We start from the raw sequence: 18,943 nt of genomic DNA, 5'->3' as shown, positions 1-18,943 counted from the left end.
CGGCTTAACAGTTCTGTTGAATTTCTTCACTGACATTTCTTTACATTCAAGTTTATTTAATGTGAAGTTTCTTCAATTTTGGAACCTGGCACTTTTGCTTAACTTTGATAGTGACAACATAAGCCCAAAAATGTCTGTGCTGGGTAACCATTTGTAATATCTGCAGTTACGGTGGGTTATAATATATTGCAAACATATCTGAGCAGACAGTCCACCAAATAGAGACACCACTGGAAAATGATAGGATCAAAGAGCAATTCAAATGCAAACCAGGTTTCCATTTCTTCTGCGTATTATTAAGAATGATACATTCCCCAACTCGTGTCAGCAAAACGATTATAAAGGGCAGCAATAAAAAAACATTCAATGGAACAAGAGCACTTGCTGTGAGCAATTACAGCTCAATGATTTATTTTCTAAACTAAACCAACCCCTTAATAAACCTCGATATTGTCGGAGTAAAAGTACTGTGAAATAGAGGCAATCATAGACAAGTTGTTCATTTAAGTCTATGCTTAACAATCTAAAATATGATTTTCACAAGGTATTATGGATGTTCAAAGAGCAATTTTGCTTTACTTTACATGCTGATAATGGAGCAGGGGAGAAGTTAAAATGGGAAGACTCTGCTTCCCATCAAAATGGGATTAATGCGGTTGGTTTTGGTAACAATTAAGGTTTCCTCCAATCTCCAAACCCATCATCCAATCTCTTCTCCCAAGACTTCACCTGTTATAGCAGTTAAATTTGGTAGAGGACAACCTGTAGTTTACAAGTTTTACCCTAATATATTGATAGCTGTTGCTTGCCAATAGATAAATCTGAGCAATTAACTAGTGGCCTGGTATTTAGCATTCCATATGGGATTGCCATACTCTCTTGCCATGCCTGCATCTTTGGTAGTTTCAATCCTTCCAAAGTAACAGTGATGATTAGTATTTAAGGATGATTAATATTATAAAATTTATATAAATTCTGAAGCACTTTCATAAATCCTAGAAGCCCAATATCCAACTGCACTTTCTCACACCGTGTGATAGCCTTCTAGGCAATGGTCAAGTGACACTTCAGAGATCCTAACCAACGTAATTTTGAGGCAAAGTAGTTAGCTTTGGTGGCCTTTTCTGCATTGTATTTCACATACACAGGAGGCTTTATGCCTAAAAGGAGTATTTTGACATGTAATCATGATTGTCACATTGCTAAATGTGGCTGTCATAGTGTGCATGTCAGGTTCCCATAAACAACAATAAAATGTGATGTTTTATTAATGCTGTTTGATGGGATGAACATACATCACCATGCCTCTCCTGTTTTACTTCAAAAAATATTACACTGAAGGGTCATTTGAAAAACTCTGCAAGAGTCCAGCACATCTCAAAATTCATCGGGTACCACAGCATGCCGCACAATTTCACAATCAAGGACCTGATCCTTTACCAGGAGCTTCAGAGCATAAGGACAGAAGGGGAAAATGAAGGGAGGAGACAATGTAGACAGTCCCTTTTGGCAGAGTTATTAGACAGCACATAAAGATGCAATCTCAAGACACAGGATCACACATTTTCATTCCTCTTTTTCTATCTATTACAATATCCACCTGGCCACAATGAAAAAAAATTCTTTGTATTGAACCAAAATTCTGCATGAGATTTATACATCAAACTATTAAAAATGTCATAGTAACATCAGCTCAACACATTTGTGTATTTGTTAGGTATTGGCATCAATATATATTTGCTCCAACAGAGTTGACTCTCAGAAGCTGAGTATCGCTATTAAAGGCCATTGGCTTTCAGTAGGGGTACCATCCAAGAGCAACCCTAGTCCTTGAAGCCCAACTCCCAACTACACCTTCCCACACTACAAAATAGCCTTCTAGGCAATGGTCAAGTGACTCTTAGGAGATCATAACTGATGTAATCTTGAGAGAAAAAGGAGTTATTTTTCATTCACAGGGCTTCTGTTATATCTCCAGTTTGCAGGTAAACAATCCCACTAGCTCGTTGGAGGAGAAATTGCTGAGTCCTGTGACACTGTGCAACTCATTGTGATGGCACAGTGTTAAATTCCTGGATTAATAATCCAGGGGCCTCATCTAAATATTTGGGGTTCATATGCTATGAATATAGGTCATATGGTAGCCGTGGAATGAGTTGCAGTGTAACAGGGAGACAAAATCAAAAAGGGTAGTGAATATAGGACTGAAGGTGTTACATTTGAATGCATGCAGTATACAAAATAACGTAGATGCTTTTGTCACGCAGTTAGAGATTGGCAGGTATGACGTTGTGGGCATCACTGAGATGTGGCTGAAAGAAGATTGCATTTGGGAGCTTAACATCCAATGATACACGTTTTATCTATAGGACGTGCAGGTAGGCAGAGGGAATCACATGGCTCTGTTGGTAAGAAATGAAATCAAATCCTTAGAAAAAGGTAACACACACAAAATGCTGAAGGAACTCAACAGGTCAGGCAGAATTTAAGGAAATGAATAAACAGTTGACGTTTCAGGACAAAGCCTTCCTCAGTACTGGAAGGGAAGAAGGAAGACATCACAATAAAGAAGTGCAGAGAGAGGAAGGAAGATAGCTAGTATATGATAGGTAAAGCCAGGGGCTAGGAAAGATAAAGGGCTGGAGAGGAAGGAATCTGATAGGAGAGGAGACTGGACCATTGGAGAAAGGGAGGGAGGAGGGGACCCAGTGGGAGGTAATAGGCAGGTGAGGAGAAGTAAGGAGCCAGAGTAGGGAATAGAAGAAGAGGGGAGAGTGAGAGAAACATTTTTTTGCTAGGAGAAGAAATCAATATTCATGCCATCAGGTTGGAGGTGACCCAGATGGAATATAAGGTGTTGCTCCTCCACCCTGAGGATGGCCTCATCTTGGCACAAGAGAAAGCCATGGGCCAACATGTCCATAAGAATAGATGACATAGGATCAGAAGATGTAGAATCATTGTGGGTAGAGTTAAAAAGACCCTGATGGGAGTTAAATTCAGTCCTCCGAACAGTACCCAGGATGTGTGCTACAAATGACAACAGGAGATAGAAAAAGCATGTGAAGAGGCCAATGTTACAATAGTCATAGGGTATTTCAATCTACAGGTAGATTGGAAAAAGCAAGTTGGTGCTGATTTTGGATCACAAGAGAGAGAATTGTAGAAGCTTCAAGATGTCTTTTTAGAACAGCTTGTGGTTGAGCCCAATAGGGGATCAGCTATTTTAGATTGGGTGTATTCAACTGGATTTGATTCCGGAGTTTAAGGATAAGGAATTCTTAGGAGAAATGATCGAATTCACCATACAATATGAGAGGAAGAAGCTCAAGTCAGATATATCGGTGTTACAGAGGAGTAAAGGGAATTACAGAGGTGTGAGAGAGGAGTTGGCCAAAGGTGATTGGAAGGGGACACTAGTAGGAATGACAGCAGAGCAGTAATGCCTGGAATTTCTGGGAGCAATCTGGAAGAAGTGGGATAGATGCATCCCAAAGAACAAAAAGTAAACTAAAGGCAGGATGACACAACCGTGGATGACAGGGGAAGTCAATTCCAACGTAAAAGCAGAAGTGAGGCCATATAACATGGCAAAAATTTGTGGGGAAATTAGAATTAGGAACCAAGTCATAAGAAGCAAAAAGATGAAATATGAAGGTAAGTTAGCCAATAATATCAAAGAGGATACCAGAAGTTTTTTTAGACATATAAATAGTAAAAGAGATGTGAGAGTAAATATTGGACTGCTGGAAAATGTTGCTGGAGAGATAGTAATAGGGGACACTGGACACACTACACAAATGTTTTGCATCTGTGTTAATTGTGGTATACACTAGCGGTATGCCGGAAATTCAAGAATATCAGGGTGCAGAAGTAAGAGCAGTTGCTATTAATAGGGAGAACATGCTTTGGAAGCTGAAAGGTCTGAAGTTAAAAAGTCACCTGGACCAGATGGACTACATCCTAGAGTTATGAAAGAGGTAACTGTAAAGATTGTGGAATCATTAGTAATGATTTTTCAAGAATTGTATATTCTGGCATGCTTCTCAAGGGCTGGAAAATGTAACTCTACTCTTCAAAAAGGTATGGAGGTAGAATTAACTAAATTATAGGCCAGTTAGTCTGAACTCAATGGTTGGTTAGATTTTGGAGTCAATTGTTAAGGATGAGATTCTGGGGTACTTGGAGGCACATGATAAATTAGGCAAAGTCAGCAAGGTTTCCCTAAGGGAAAAATCTTGCCTGACAAATCTGTTGGAGCTCTTTGAGGAAATAACAAGCAGGATAGACAAAGGAGAATCAGTGGATGTTGAGTACTTGGATTTTCAGAAGCCCTTTGACATGGTGCCACACATGAGGCTGTTAGCAAGATAAGAGCCCATGGTGTTACAGGAAAGGTATTATCATGGATAGACTATTGGCTGAATGGCAAGAGACAGCTGATTGGTTGCAGGTGACTAGTGGTGTTCCACAGGGATCAGTAATGGGAGCACTTAATTTTAAGTTATATGTCAATGATTTGGATGATGGAATTGATGGCTTTGTGGCCAAGTTTGCAGATGATACAAAGATAGGTGAAGGGGCAGTTTGTGTTGAGAAAGCAGGGAGGCTGCAGAAGGCCTTAGAAAGAATGGACAAAGAAGTGACAGATGGAACGTGTTGAGAAGTGTATGGTCATGCACTTCGGTAGAAGAAATAAAAGTTTGGAGTATTTTCTAAACGGAGAAAATTCAAAAGTCTAAGGTGGAAAGGGGCTGGGCTAACTTGCAGGTTGAGTCAGTGGTGAGGAAGGCAAATGCAATGTTACCATTCTTTTCGAGAGGACTAGAATATAAAAGCAGCAATGTAATGCTGAAACCATATAAGGTACTGTTGAGGCTTCTCGTGGAATATTGTGAGCAGTTTCAGATCATTTACCTATGAAAGGATGTGATGGCTTTGGAGAGGGTTCAAAGGTGGTTTATGAAAATGATTACAGGATTGAAGGGCTTATTCTATGATGAGCATTTGATGGCTGTGGGCCTGTACTCACTGGAATTTAGAAGAATGAGGGGGGATCTCATTGAAACCTTTTAAATGTTGAAATGATTAGATATGGAAAGGATGTTTCCTATATTGGGGGAGTCTAGGACCATTGAGCATCGAGGGATGTCCATTTAGAATGGTGATGAGAAGGAATAACTTTAGCTCTACGCTTCTTTTTGGATTCCAGACCTAATCAGTTACCCTCTACCACCACTCTGCTCCGTCTAGCGGAATTAGTCCTTACTCTTAATAATTTCTCCTTTGGCTCCTCCCACTTCCTCCAAACTAAAGGTGTAGCTATGGGCACCCGTATGGGTCCTAACTATGCTAGCCTTTTTGTTGGGTTTGTGGAACAATCTATGTTCCGTGCCTATTCTGGTATCTGTCCCCCACTTTTCCTTCGCTACATCGACGACTGCATTGGCGCTGCTTCCTGCACGCATGCAGAACTCGTTGACTTTATTAACTTTGCCTCCAACTTTCACCCTGCCCTCAAGTTTACCTGGTCCATTTCCGACACCTCCCTCCCCTTTCTAGATCTTTCTGTCTCTGTCTCTGGAGACAGCTTATCCACTGATGTCTACTATAAGCCTACTGACTCTCACAGCTATCTGGACTATTCCTCTTCTCACCCTGTCTCTTGCAAAAACGCCATCCCCTTCTCGCAATTCCTCCGTCTCCGCCACATCTGCTCTCAGGATGAGGCTTTTCATTCTAGGACGAGGGAGATGTCTTCCTTTTTTTAAAGAAAGGGGCTTCCCTTCCTCCACTATCAACTCTGCTCTTAAACGCATCTCCCCCATTTCACGTATATCTGCTCTCACTCCATCCTCCCGCCACCCCACTAGGAATAGGGTTCCCCTGGTCCTCACCTACCACCCCACCAGCCTCTGGGTCCAACATATTATTCTCCATAACTTCCGCCACCTCCAACGGGATCCCACCACTAAGCACATCTCTCCCTCCCCCCCTCTCTCTGCATTCCGCAGGGATCGCTCCCTACGCAACTCCCTTGTCCATTCGTCCCCCCCATCCCTCCCCACTGATCTCCCTCCTGGCACTTATCCGTGTAAGCGGAAGAAGTGCTACACATGCCCTTACACTTCCTCCCTTACCACCATTCAGGGCCCCAAACAGTCCTTCCAGGTGAGGCAACACTTCACCTGTGAGTCGACTGGGGTGATATACTGTGTCCGGTGCTCCCGATGTGGCCTTTTATATATTAGCGAGACCCGACGCAGACTGGGAGACCGCTTTGCTGAACATCTACACTCTGTCCGCCAGAGAAAGCAGGATCTCCCAGTGGCCACACATTTTAATTCCACATCCCATTCCCATTCTGACATGTCTATCCACGGCCTCCTCTACTGTAAAGATGAAGCCACACTCAGGGTGGAGGAACAACACCTTATATTCCGTCTGGGTAGCCTCCAACCTGGTGGCATGAACATCGACTTCTCTAACTTCCGCTAAGGCCCCACCTCCCCCTCGTACCCCATCTGTTACTTATTTTTATGCACACATTCTTTCTCTCACTCGCCTTTTTCTCCCTCTGTCCCTCTGAATATACCTCTTGCCCATCCTCTGGGTCCCCCCCCCCCGTCTTTCTTCCCGGACCTCCTGTCCCATAATCCTCTTGTATCCCCTTTTGCCTATCACTTGTCCAGCTCTTGGCTCTATCCCTCCCCCTCCTGTCTTCTCCTATCATTTTGGATCTCCCCCTCCCCCTCCAACTTTCAAATCCCTTACTCACTCTTCCTTCAGTTAGTCCTGACGCAGGGTCTCGGCCTGAAACGTCGACTGCACCTCTTCCTACAGATGCTGCCTGGCCTGCTGCGTTCACCAGCAACTTTGATGTGTGTTACTTTAACCAGTGCACTTTGGAGAGGGTTCAGACAAAGGAGGTTCATGAAAATGATTCCAGGTGTACAGGTAGCCACAGAGTGTAGTTCACCTGAATGTAGTGTTATCCAGAATGCATTGCATGTAGCAGTCTTCAAGGTGGTAAAAAAGACATTACAAACTAAATTTCCTTTTAGCACAGCAGTGCATAGCTAAACTCATGGGCTTTGATTCTGTTTGTACTAAATGATTTAAACTCACAATTAAAATAGTGGATTACTCCTTTAAGGAAACTTAAGGAATTATAGATGGAAATGCATTACTGCCTAAAATTGAATAATACACTATAAACCCATATTTGGCAATAAATAAATGGGGAATTTATCATCTATCTTATTTAAAATTCAGAAATGTTAAAGGTACAGTATGCTCTTACTATGGAAATAATGAAATTCTACCTATTATAGATTTATGGAAATTTAAAATATTGCAAAGGCAATACATCAACAAATAGAATATTCCTGTAAAATATCTTCCCACTGATGTATAACTCAACACATTTTGCAAAGGAGTCAAATAATTGTTCATTTCATAACTTGCTTATATGAATTGAGTGCCAGTTGCCAAGATAAATCTTCATAAACTGCACCAATAATCCAAATACATTCTGCTAACTGAAATTCCTTACTTCAGTTCAAAATCATGTGTTCTGTTAATTTTTTACATAAACACCACACACATGCAATATGGAGATTGAATATGGTGATTTTTTTTCTCTACCTTTGCCCTATTAAATTTAATTTTATTTCAGTATGAACACAGTGTTTAAGTTACAAGACTAATAATCTGATCTAAGAATCCAGATGGTTAAAAAGCTGGCCTTAGTAATATTGACAAATTATCCTTCAAACCTCATCTGATTGACCTACATTCAGCAGTATAAGATATATTTTGCCCTTTGTCCTAGCCTGGCCTATATGGTTGTGTCCGGGGTGTTCTATGAATTAAAAGTAAAAGGAACGATAAAAATGGGCAGAACACTTGAGATCAACCAAAGCACCAGTGCAAAGTCCTCCTGAGGAATGGTGTGCAAACTGACAGAATTGTCCCACATGCTAACCAAGCAACATCCTAACATAGGCCTACTTGCAGAATCACACCTTACAGGATGATAATTTCCAAACCCCTCCATCATCATTGACCCTCTAGAGTTGATGACACTGGTTTGCACATGGATGGGCTGAGTCCTGGAATCCTCCATTATAACTCCAGATCCTATGAAGTCTCATGGCTGCAGTCATTTGTCCTAATGCCTGTGAAATCACACTGGAACAGATTTTCCATGTGACTCTACTTTTTGTCAATGATGTCTGGCTGAAGTTGCCAGAGTAACAGTTTTGATTCATTATCAAATTGTGGCAGTATTATATCCCATGTCAATGCATGGTTATTAATCGGCTTCTTTACTTGAAAGTCTATGTTTGCTGCTGTTGCTAGTTATGAGACATATATGGTATTATATAATCCCAGTTTTTCATTGCCTAAACAAGTCCCAAATTATGAAGTGTTTCCTTTTCTTACTGCTTTGAGCTGCCGGTGAATTTGCATTTGTTGTATGTCTGGCCGTTGGATCTGCAAACTTTTGAAATGTGACTGTGTTTTGGCCATTGAAAAACTTGGCTGTTCTGGAGTGACAGAATTGCCGGGCATGATGTCCAGAATAACAATAGCAAGTGACTGAACAGGTCTCACGGCTTCCTTCAGGCTTAGTTTCACAGCGTGGACTTTGCTCCACTTCCCTGACTATACGTTGCATCGATACCAGTTGCATGTGGTGGATGATATGCTCTAGGTTTCTTAGATGCCATTTCCATCAACTCAACAATTTAACAAATAAGTTCAAAAGGCAGGTTTGGTCTGGTCAACAGCTTCAACTGAGTTAATTATCTACTAGTGCACACATAAATCTATCAAAGTGTAATCTAAAACACAAAAATAAAATTACAATACAAAGATGATTCACTCTATTTCTAGTACCTAATGCCAACTGTACAGACCTCAGCTATTTTAACAGCTTCAGTAATCTTCCAATTTCTGCACAGCATCTTTAAACAAGCCAATTTATTGTCTTACGTGCTATGAGGAAGTTTGAAGCATGGCATAACAGTTCTTGGCTAACTTCTGTCAGATGTATTTTTCAATACTTGAATAACATCTGATCAGGGCCCTGGCACCATTACCTCTCCTTCACCTTCCACAAGATTGTTGCTTTCAAGAACATGGCCATCTGACTGAAGTACAAGCTGAATCATCTTACATGCCAAGGTTTGTGATGCAGTCTCAGAGCCGCCATATTACTCTAGCACTATTCAAAGGGGAATTGGCGAAACTTGATTCATTCGATAATCCTGTGATGGCCAGCAACTTTACCTTGCCATTTTGGCTTCTTGTGCTATGCACTTGTATCAGTCCACACAGAGCTCTCAGGTGAATGTGATTCAATTAATTCATTGAGAATGTCTGCAGGTAAACACCACACACAAAAAAAGTTTTGGTTCTAAAAGATCACCTTAAACTTTTCAAGTGTGAGCTGACAATGTCCTTCAATAATCCCAAAGGTGAACTGCAAGAGAACCCATCCTCATCACCAATCTATAATGGCTGGATTGTAATGACAGCTGGTTTCAGACAAAAATATCGACCAGATGCAACATGCATTTTAGTATATTTGGGTTATATGTAGCCGCACACAATACACAATACACTGCTGGTGAGATATAGGTGCATCTGACCCACACTGTATTTAGACTCATTACTGAGTCCAGGGACATAACTGGCATAGCCCTATTCATTTAAATGTGGCTGTTGAATTTTGCTAAAAGTAGGAAATAAGGGAATTAATATTGCTATTTGAATTAATTTACATAAATTCAATGTAGCATAATTTTTAAAAATGCTATTAATATTTCCTACATTTTAATTATTTACATGAATTTCAGTTGTTTCTATTTTTTCCAGTCATCAAAGGTAGGTAAAAAAAGTAGTAAAGACCTTTTAACAACATGAGTTATGAGAAGATAATTAGAGTAGTCCATAGATAAGCTTCAAGATCACCACTTGTAGATCACCATCCCACAGTAGTAAGGTTCAGCAGGATGTTGGCAGCTGCATGGTCTTAAAGGACCAGTGCAACTGAAGACATCAAGAAGGCTTGGATGTTTCCAAGTCCATGCTGATCCTGCTTAATGCTCTAAGGTTCAGTATAGTATACAGTATATTTGATCAAAAGAGATAGTGCCCTGCTTTCCAAATAAACTAGTAAAACTTACCCCTTGCATGATTTTCATTCTTATGCTAAGACTGAGCTCCTATTTCGGTCATTGTTTATTTGTTATTAAACTGGCACCTTATGTCATTCTCCCTTCCAATATTATCTCAATATGTCCACACATAAATACACAGATGATTCTCGCAGGCATATGGATTTTTTACTGGTCGTTGCATAACCACATAGGCAGGTTACAGTTTAGTAAAATGAGTTATTCCATGCTTTAAATAAAATCTACATAAGGTAATTTGATACTAATAATTGTTTAAATTAGGGTTAAATTTCAGATGATTGTTTGGGAAAGTTAAGTGATTTATTATATTATCTGGAGTGATAATTATTCTGTTCAATGGAGTGATAATTTGCAAAGGTGAAAAAAAAACCAATATACAAGCACGTCATTATTTCATGGTTGATAGCAACAGCATGTATCCTCTGGAATTAATATAAAGCCTATCTGCTCTAGTTTCCACAGATTATTCTCTCTCATATGGAATATTTAATCAATGGCAGTAAATTCTGGTGTTCTTTCATACCTGAGAAAGATTATGATAACTTGTTCTTGATTTAACAGAACAGTCTTTACATGGAGAAACTTAAACTTGAAGAGTACCGTGTAAATATCATTCAGCTACCACGGAATTAAATTGTTTCTAACATAAATTAGTCTGAATATATGAATTTGATTAATTCTACATCATGCTCTCTAAATAAGCACCCTGTTTCTGAATTTTTTGATGGCTATTGTCATGTTTTATTTTCATTCTTCTTATTTATATTATGTCAGTTGTTGTAAGAATATTGGTTTGAATTGTACAGGATAACACATCACTAATCTTAATAATTTGCTTTTAGTCACTGTGCTCTGAAATTAAACAACGACGGCGTGGCATAATTTCTGTACTTCACTTATGCCAACGTCTCCTCGATGACAGAGATGCTAACTGTTTGGAAGCTGATCGTCAGTCAATGCAACTTGTTATTGTGAACCTGGAGAGAAGGTGGGAAGCCATAATAATGCAGACTATCCAGTGGCAGAACAGGCTGCAAAAGCAACTAGGAAAAGAAAAGGTAAGATTTCAATACAAGGTAATATAACAGGAAATATTACAAAATACAGAAATGTAAAAAATTCTACAGTCTATCTGACTGAGGTGAACTTGCCCTATTTCTCAAATATTCTTCCATTCTTCCTTACATTGCCCTCATCAATTTCTAAACATTGTATAGGAGATCAAATATTTAAGAAGACATTATCATGGCACTACATAATACAAAAAATAGAACTGGGAGAAATGTTTAAATTATATTATCTTTTCTTCAGTCCACATCTGCCTTGGATAAGATATCTACAAGCTGTTCTACAGATAACACAAATATTACTTTTTGTTTAGTAGATGAGAAGATTTGCTTTAATGAAACAGGATGACATGCAATATTTTCTTATCTCAGAGAACTTACCCAAAGCAGGAAACTGGACAGCTACAGGATGTCCATGGCTGAAATTGTCAATCAAGGCTTTGATTCTGATCTTGGTCATGCTGATTGAATTCCTCATATGAGTGCTGCAGGCACAAGTTATCTAGATATTAGCTCTTGATCTCAGTATTGATTGTTGCAAATCACTATTTCCCTGCCAAACCCATAAGTAACCAAGATATTTGAACATCTCTGTTCACATCTCTGATAATGCCTGAGTGTAATTGTTTCACCATTAGCTGTGGTGACTTCAGCTCCCAAGGCCATTGACCTGGGGTTCCCTCCTATTACAGCTCTGCTTCTCTACCTCTCTTTCTTCCCTTAAAATACTTATCTCAAATCTCCTCTAACCCATAACACAGTGCTTTTATCTCTGCTACTCTAATCATCTCCAGATATAAACCCTCAATTATTGATATCATGATTCTCACCAACAAGACCTGAAGATATGGAAATCCTCCTTAGAATCTCTGTCTCTGAGATACCCCTTAGTACTTACTTCTCTGACTCTGCCTATGGCTTTCGAGCTAAATTTCGCACACAAAATGCTGGAGGAAATCAGCAGGTCATGGAAATAAATGAACAATCAATGTTTTGTGCCAAGACCCTTCATCAGGACAGGAAAGATGACAGAATAAGAAGGTAGGGGGTGGGGAAGGAGAACAAGCTAAAAGGTGTTATGTGAAGCCGGTGAAACCCCAATCCCATTCTGACATGTCTTCCACGGCCTCCTCTTCTGCCACGATCAGGCCATTCTCAGGTTGGAGGAGCAACAACTCATAACCCAACTAGGTAGCCTCCAACCTGATGCCGTAAACATCGATTTCTCCAACTTTGTTAATTTTTCCCCATTTCCCTTCCCTTCCCTCTTATTTAATTCGTGACTCTGACCTCTTTCCTTTTCTCCTCCTCTGTTCATCACCTCCCCCTAGTTCCCCTCCTCCTTTACTTTCTCCAAGATCCATTCTCCTCTTCCATCAGATTTTTCTTCTGCAGGCCTTGACCTTTTCCATCTATCACCTCCCAGCTTCTCACTTCATCTCCCCTCCTCCACCCACCTGGCTTAACCTATCACCTTCCGGTTTGCACTCTTTCCCCTCCCCCCACCTTCTTATTCTGGCATCTTCCCCCTTCCTTTCCAATCCTGATGAAGGGGCCCAGCCTTAAACATCAATTATTTATTCATTTCCATAGATGCTGCCTGACCTGCTGAGTTCCTCCTGCATTTTGTGTGTGTTGCTCTGGATTTCCAGCACCTGCAGAATCTCTTGTGTTTGTGGCTTAAAATCGCCTCACTTTGTTCAGGGATTTTTTTTGATAATGCTCTTGTGAATTGCCTTGGGATATTTTGCCACATTGAAGGTGATGGGTAAATGGAGGCTGTTGAATTTTTGTTGTATACAAATCTAAAATATCACAAGTATTGCATTTTTGTGTCTGTTGAAGGTGTGAAATTTTTATTTGGAAAATGAATCTTCAGCCTCTTTTTACACAGGTTTAATGTTACACTTCTTTCACTTTAAACAACTGAAGTAATGTGACATCTTCCTAAGACCTCTAATAGTTTTATAGTTTGTAATATGGCAAACATTTGATCATATTTATATGTTAAAGAACAGGCAGAGAATGATAGGGAGTAAGAGTAAATAGCCAAAAAGGGAGAAAAAATCCTAACAATTGTATATCATTGATGTAACGTAAAGCAAATAATCAGAAGACCATAAGGTATAGGAGCACAATTAAGCCATTTGGCCCATCAAGCCTGCTTCGCCATTTCATCATGGCTGATCCGTTTTTCTCTCAGCCCTAATCTCCCGGCTTCTCCCCTTATCCCTTCATGCCTTGACTAATCATGAATCTATCCACTTCTTGTCATGGTCCAGTCCGTGAAGTCCGTATTCCGGTTCACGGTCCGGTTCATCGACCCTTGCTCCAGGTTTTCCTATCTACCCTGTTTCTGTTCTTGTTGAGCTAATTGAGGCAGCTGATGTTCGTTGGGGCTGGCTGCATAAATATCTTCAGAGACCCAGGCATGGCTGCTGGATTGTTCTTGCCCTTACTCCTTGTATCCCTTCTCCTGCCTCCCGTTTCCTGGCCTGTAGCCCTGCCTTGTCTTGCCGGTAACTCTCACCTCGCCTGAAGTTCTCGTCTCGCCTTGCTTTGCCAGAAGCCTTGCCTTGTCTTGCTGGTAACTCTCGCCTCGTCTCGCCTGCAGTCTTGTCCTGGAGCCACCCTGTACCTAGCTCCCTTCCTGTCCCTTGCCTCTGTTGGGTAAGCCAGGCCGTCTCGCTGTTACCTGCGGTTGGTTCTGTCCCTTCCTGTCCCATACCTCCATCGGGTGCTGATCCGTGCCCTGCCCAGGTGATCCGTGCCCTGCCCAGGAGTACCGCGCCCTGCCCAGGTGAACCGTGCCCTGCCCTGGAGGAGCCTACCTAGCCCCAAGCGTGAAGCCTCCTGCCAAGCCTCACCTCTAGCCTCAAGCCTGAAGACTCCAGCCTCATCCTGCCTACCTGCCAAGCCTTGTCCTTGCCTGGTTCTGGGATCTGAGCCAGTGGCAAGACCCAGGTACTGGGTCCTTGTCCAGTCTCTGGCTCGGAGTCCAAGCCCGGGCTCCTAGCTCTTTAGTCCAGTCCTGTTCCAGGTTCCTGGTTTTCCTGTCCATGTCCTTGCCATCACCCTGTATCCTAGTCCTGTCCCTAGTACTTCAGTGTCTGTGTCTTGCACTTGGGTCTGTTCCCAGCCACCGCCCTATGACACTTCTGCAATAAATATACCCAATGACTTCATCTCCACTGCTGCTTGTGGCAACAAATTCCATAGATTCACCACTCCCTGGCTGAAGAAATACCTCCTCATCTCCATTCTAAATGGATGTCCCTCTATTCTGAGGCTGTGTCCCTGGTCCTAGAATCTCCCACCATTGGAAACACCCTCTCCACATCCACTTTATTAAGGCCATTCAACATTCAATAGGTTTCAATGAGATTCCCCTGTCGTTCTTCTGAACTCCAGCAAGTACAAGCCCAGAGCCACCCCACGCTCCTCATATGATAAGCCTTTTGATCCTGGAATCATTTTCGTTGACCTCCTTTGAACTCTCTCCAATGTCACTGTATCCTTTCTTTGATAAGGGGCCCAGACTGCTTACAAAACTCCAAATGAGGCCTCACCAGTGCCTTATAAAGCCTCAACATTACATTCTTGCTTTTATAGAAACATGGAAACATAGAAACCCTACAGCACAATACAGGTCCTTCGGCCCACAATGCTGTGCCGAACATGTACTTTCTTTAGAAATTACCTCGGGTTACCCATTGCCCTCTATTTTTTGAAGCTCCATGTACCTATCCAGGAGCCTCTTAAAAGACCCTATCATATTCACCTCCACCAGCGTTGCCAGCAGCTCACCATTCACTGCGTAAAAAAACTTACCCCTGACATCTCCTCTGTACCTACTTCCAAGCACCTTAAAACTGTGCCCTCTCATATTAGCCAATTCAGCCCTGGGAAAATACCTCTGACTATCCACACGATCAATGCCTTTCATCATCTTATACATCTCTATCAGGTCACCTCTCATCCTCCGCCACTCCAAGGAGAAAAGGCCAAGTTCAGTCAATCTATTCTCATAAGGCATGCTGCCCAATTCAGGCAACATTCTTGTAAATCTCCTCTGCACCCTTTCTATGGTTTTCACATCCTTCCTGTAGTGATGTAACTAGAATTGAGCACAGTACTCCAAGTGGGGTCCGACCAGGGTCCTATATAGCTAAAACATTACCTCTCATCTCTTAAACCCAATCCCACGGTTGATGAGGGCCAATGCACCGTATAGCTTCTTATCCACAGAGTCAACCTGTACAGCAGCTTTGAGTGTCCTATGGATTTGGACCCCAAGATCCCTCTGATCCTCCACATTGCCAAGAGTCTTGCCATTAATACTATATTCTGTCATCATATTTGACTTACCAAAATGAACCACCTCACACATATCTGGGTTGAACTCCATCTGCCACTTCTCAAACCAGTTTTGCTTCCTAATGATGTCCTGCTGTAACCTCTGACAGTCCTCCAGAATATCCATAACACCCCCAACCTTTGTGTCATCAGCAAATTTACTAACCCATCCCTCCACTTCCTTATCCAGGTCATTTATAAAAATCACAAAGAGTAGGGGTCCCAAAACAGTTCCTTGAGGCACACCACTGGTCACTGACCTCAATGCAGAATATGACCCGTCTACAACCACTCCTTGCCTTCTGTGAACAAGCCAATTCTGGATCCATAAAGCAATGTCCCCTTGGATCCCATGCCTCCTTTCTTTCTCAATAAGCCTTGCATGGGGTACCTTATCAGATGCCTTGCTGAAATCTATATACACTACATCTGCTGCTCTACCTTCATCTATGTGTTTAGTCGCATCTTCAAAAAATTCAATCAGGATTGTAAGGCACAACTTGCTTTTGACAAAGCCATGCTGACTATTCCTAATCATATTCTGCCTCTCCAAATGTTCATAAATCCTACCTCTCAGGATCTTTTCCATCAACTTACCAACCACTGAATTAAGACTCACTGGTCTATAATTTCCTGGACTCTCTCTACTCCCTTTCTTGAATAAGAGAACAACATCTGCAAACCTCCAATCCTCCGGAACCTCTCCCGTCCCCATTGATGATGCAAGGATCATTGCCAGAGGCTCAGCAATCTCCTCCCTCACCTCCCACAGTAGCCTAAGGTATACCCCATCCGGTCCCAGTGACTTATCCAACTTGATGCTTTCCAAAAGCTCCAGCACATCCTCTTTCTTAATGTCTTCCTTAATGAAAATCTCAAGCTTTTCAATCCACTGTAATTCATCCCTACAATCGCTAAGATCCTTTTCCATAGTGAATACTGAAGCAAAGTATTCATTAAGTATCTCTGCTATCTCTTCCAGTTCCATGCACACTTTTACACTGTCACATTTGATTAGTCCTATTCTCTCACATTTTATGCTCTTGCTCTTCACATACTTGTAGAATGCCTTAGGGTTTATCTTAATTCTGCTTGCCAAGGCCTTCTTATGGCCCCTTCTGGCTCTCCTAATTTCATTCTTAAGCTCCTTCCTGCTAGCCTTATAATCTTCTTGATCTCTATCATTACCTAGTTTTTTGAACCTATATTCTAATCCCCTTGAAATAAATAGTAACATTGCATTTACCTTCCTCGCCATTGACTCAACCTGCAAACTAACCTTAAGGGAATCCTGCATGAGAACTTCCAAGTGCCTCAGATTTATGAATTTTCTCTCCATTTAGAAGATAACTACGCTATTATTTCTTCTACCGAAGTGCATGACCATATATTTTCCAACACTGTATTCCAGCTGCTACTTTATGCCCATTCTCCTCATCTATCTGAGTCCTCTGTAGCCTCTCTGTTTCCTCACACTACTTGCCCCTCCACCTATCTTGGTATCATCTACAAATTTGGACACAAAGTCATCTATTATTGACACCTAAATCATTGACATATAACGTAAAAAGAAGCGGTCCCAACACAGACCTCTGTAGAACACCATTGGCATCCAACCAGAAAAAGCTCACTTAATTTCCACTCTTTGCCTGCTACGAATCAGCCAATGTTCCATCCATGCTTGTATCTTTCCTGTGATACCAGGGGCTCTTAACTTGTTAAGCAGCCTCATGTATGCCACCCTGTGAAAGGCCTTCTAAAAATCTAAGCAAACAACATCCACCAATTCTCCTTTGTCTATTCTGCTTATTATTTCTTCAAAGAATTCCAGCAGATTTGTCAGGCAAGATTATTAAGGAAATCATGCTAACTTCGGCTTATTTCATCATGTGCCTTCAAGTACGGTGAAACCTCATCCTTAACAATCAACTCCAACACCTTCCCAATTACTGAGGTCAGACTAAATGGCATGTAATTTCCCTTTTTTTCCAGCCTCTCTCCCTTCTTGAAGTGTGGGTGACATTTGCGATTTTCTGGTCCCCCAGAATCATGCTAGAATCTAGTGATTTTTGAAAGATTATTATTAATGCCTCCACAATCTCTTCAGCCATTTCTTTTAGATCACTGGGGTGTATACCGTCTGGTTCATGTGTCTTATCTACCTTCAGTCCTTTTGGCTTCCCAAGCACCTTCTCTTTAGCAACTTCACCCACTTTTTCCCCAACACTCTCAAACTTATGGCACACTGCTAGTGTCTTCCACCGTGAAGACTGTTGTAAAGTACTTATTCAATTTTTCTGCCATTTCCTTGTCACCCATCACTACTTATCCAGCGTCATTTTCCAGTGGTCCAATGTCTACTCTTGCCTCTCTTTTATACTTTATATATCTGAAGAAACTTTTGGTATCCTCTTTAATATTTACCTTTGTATTCCATCTTTTTCTTCTTTATGATTTCCTTCTTTATAACTTTTGCTCTATCATATATCCTTTTAGTTTTTATGTTAGCTCTGACTTCTCTTGTCAGCTATGGTTGCATCATCCTACTTCTTCTCTGAGATGTATCTATCCTGCAACCTTCTGAATTGCTCCCAGAAACTTCAGGCATTGCTGATCTGCCATCATTCCTACTCGTCTTCCCTTCCAATCAATTTTGGCCAGCTACTCTCTCATGCTTCTATAATTTCCTTCACTCCACTGTAATACTGATACATGATCACCGGCCCCTAAGGGTTCCTTAAACTCTCTAATAGATTCTGATTCATTGCACAACACCCAATCCAGAATAGCTGATCTCCTAGTGGGCTCAACCACAAGCTGCTCTAAAAAGCAATCTCATAGGCATTCTACAAACTCCCCCCTTGGGATCCAGAACCAACCTGATTTTCCCAATCTACTTATATATTGAAATCCTCATGACCATCATAACATTACCCTTTTGACATGCATTTTCTATTTCCTGTGGTAATTTGCCGCTGTTCAGAGGTCTGTATGTACCGTAACTCCCATCAGGGTCTTTTTACCTTTGTAGTTTCTTAGCTCTACCAACAACAATTCTACACCTTCCGATCTATGTGACCTCTTTCTAATGATTTGATTTCATTTTTTACCAGCAGAGCCACCCCACCCCCTCGGCCTACCTGCCTGTCCTTTCAATGCAATGTGTATCCTTGGACATTAAGCTCCCTGCTATAATCTTCTTTCAGCCATAATCCAGTGATGGCCACAATGTCAGACCCGTCAATCTGTAACTGTGCTTCAAGTTCATCTACCTTATTCCATATACTGTGCAGATTCAAATATCACAGCTTC

General features: G+C 41.3%; 1 protein-coding gene across 5 annotated transcripts in view; it reads left to right on the top strand.

Moving 5' to 3' along the window:
• akap6 (A kinase (PRKA) anchor protein 6) overlaps positions 1-18,943 on the top strand; it is a 390,019-nt gene that overhangs the window by 328,966 nt on the left and 42,110 nt on the right. For 4 of the 5 annotated variants that reach the window (XM_063050225.1, XM_063050217.1, XM_063050233.1 and 1 more), the window contains one exon: positions 11,051-11,266. The exons of the other annotated variant lie outside the window; for it this stretch is intronic. In XM_063050225.1, the coding sequence (XP_062906295.1) occupies positions 11,051-11,266 (216 nt within the window). The remainder of the gene's footprint in view (positions 1-11,050; positions 11,267-18,943) is intronic. 5 annotated transcript variants of the gene reach the window in all.

Source organism: Mobula hypostoma, chromosome 1 (genome assembly GCF_963921235.1).
Source record: "Mobula hypostoma chromosome 1, sMobHyp1.1, whole genome shotgun sequence".
In the NCBI taxonomy this organism is placed as follows: domain Eukaryota; kingdom Metazoa; phylum Chordata; class Chondrichthyes; order Myliobatiformes; family Myliobatidae; genus Mobula; species Mobula hypostoma.
This window is presented reverse-complemented; position numbering and strand designations above follow the sequence as displayed.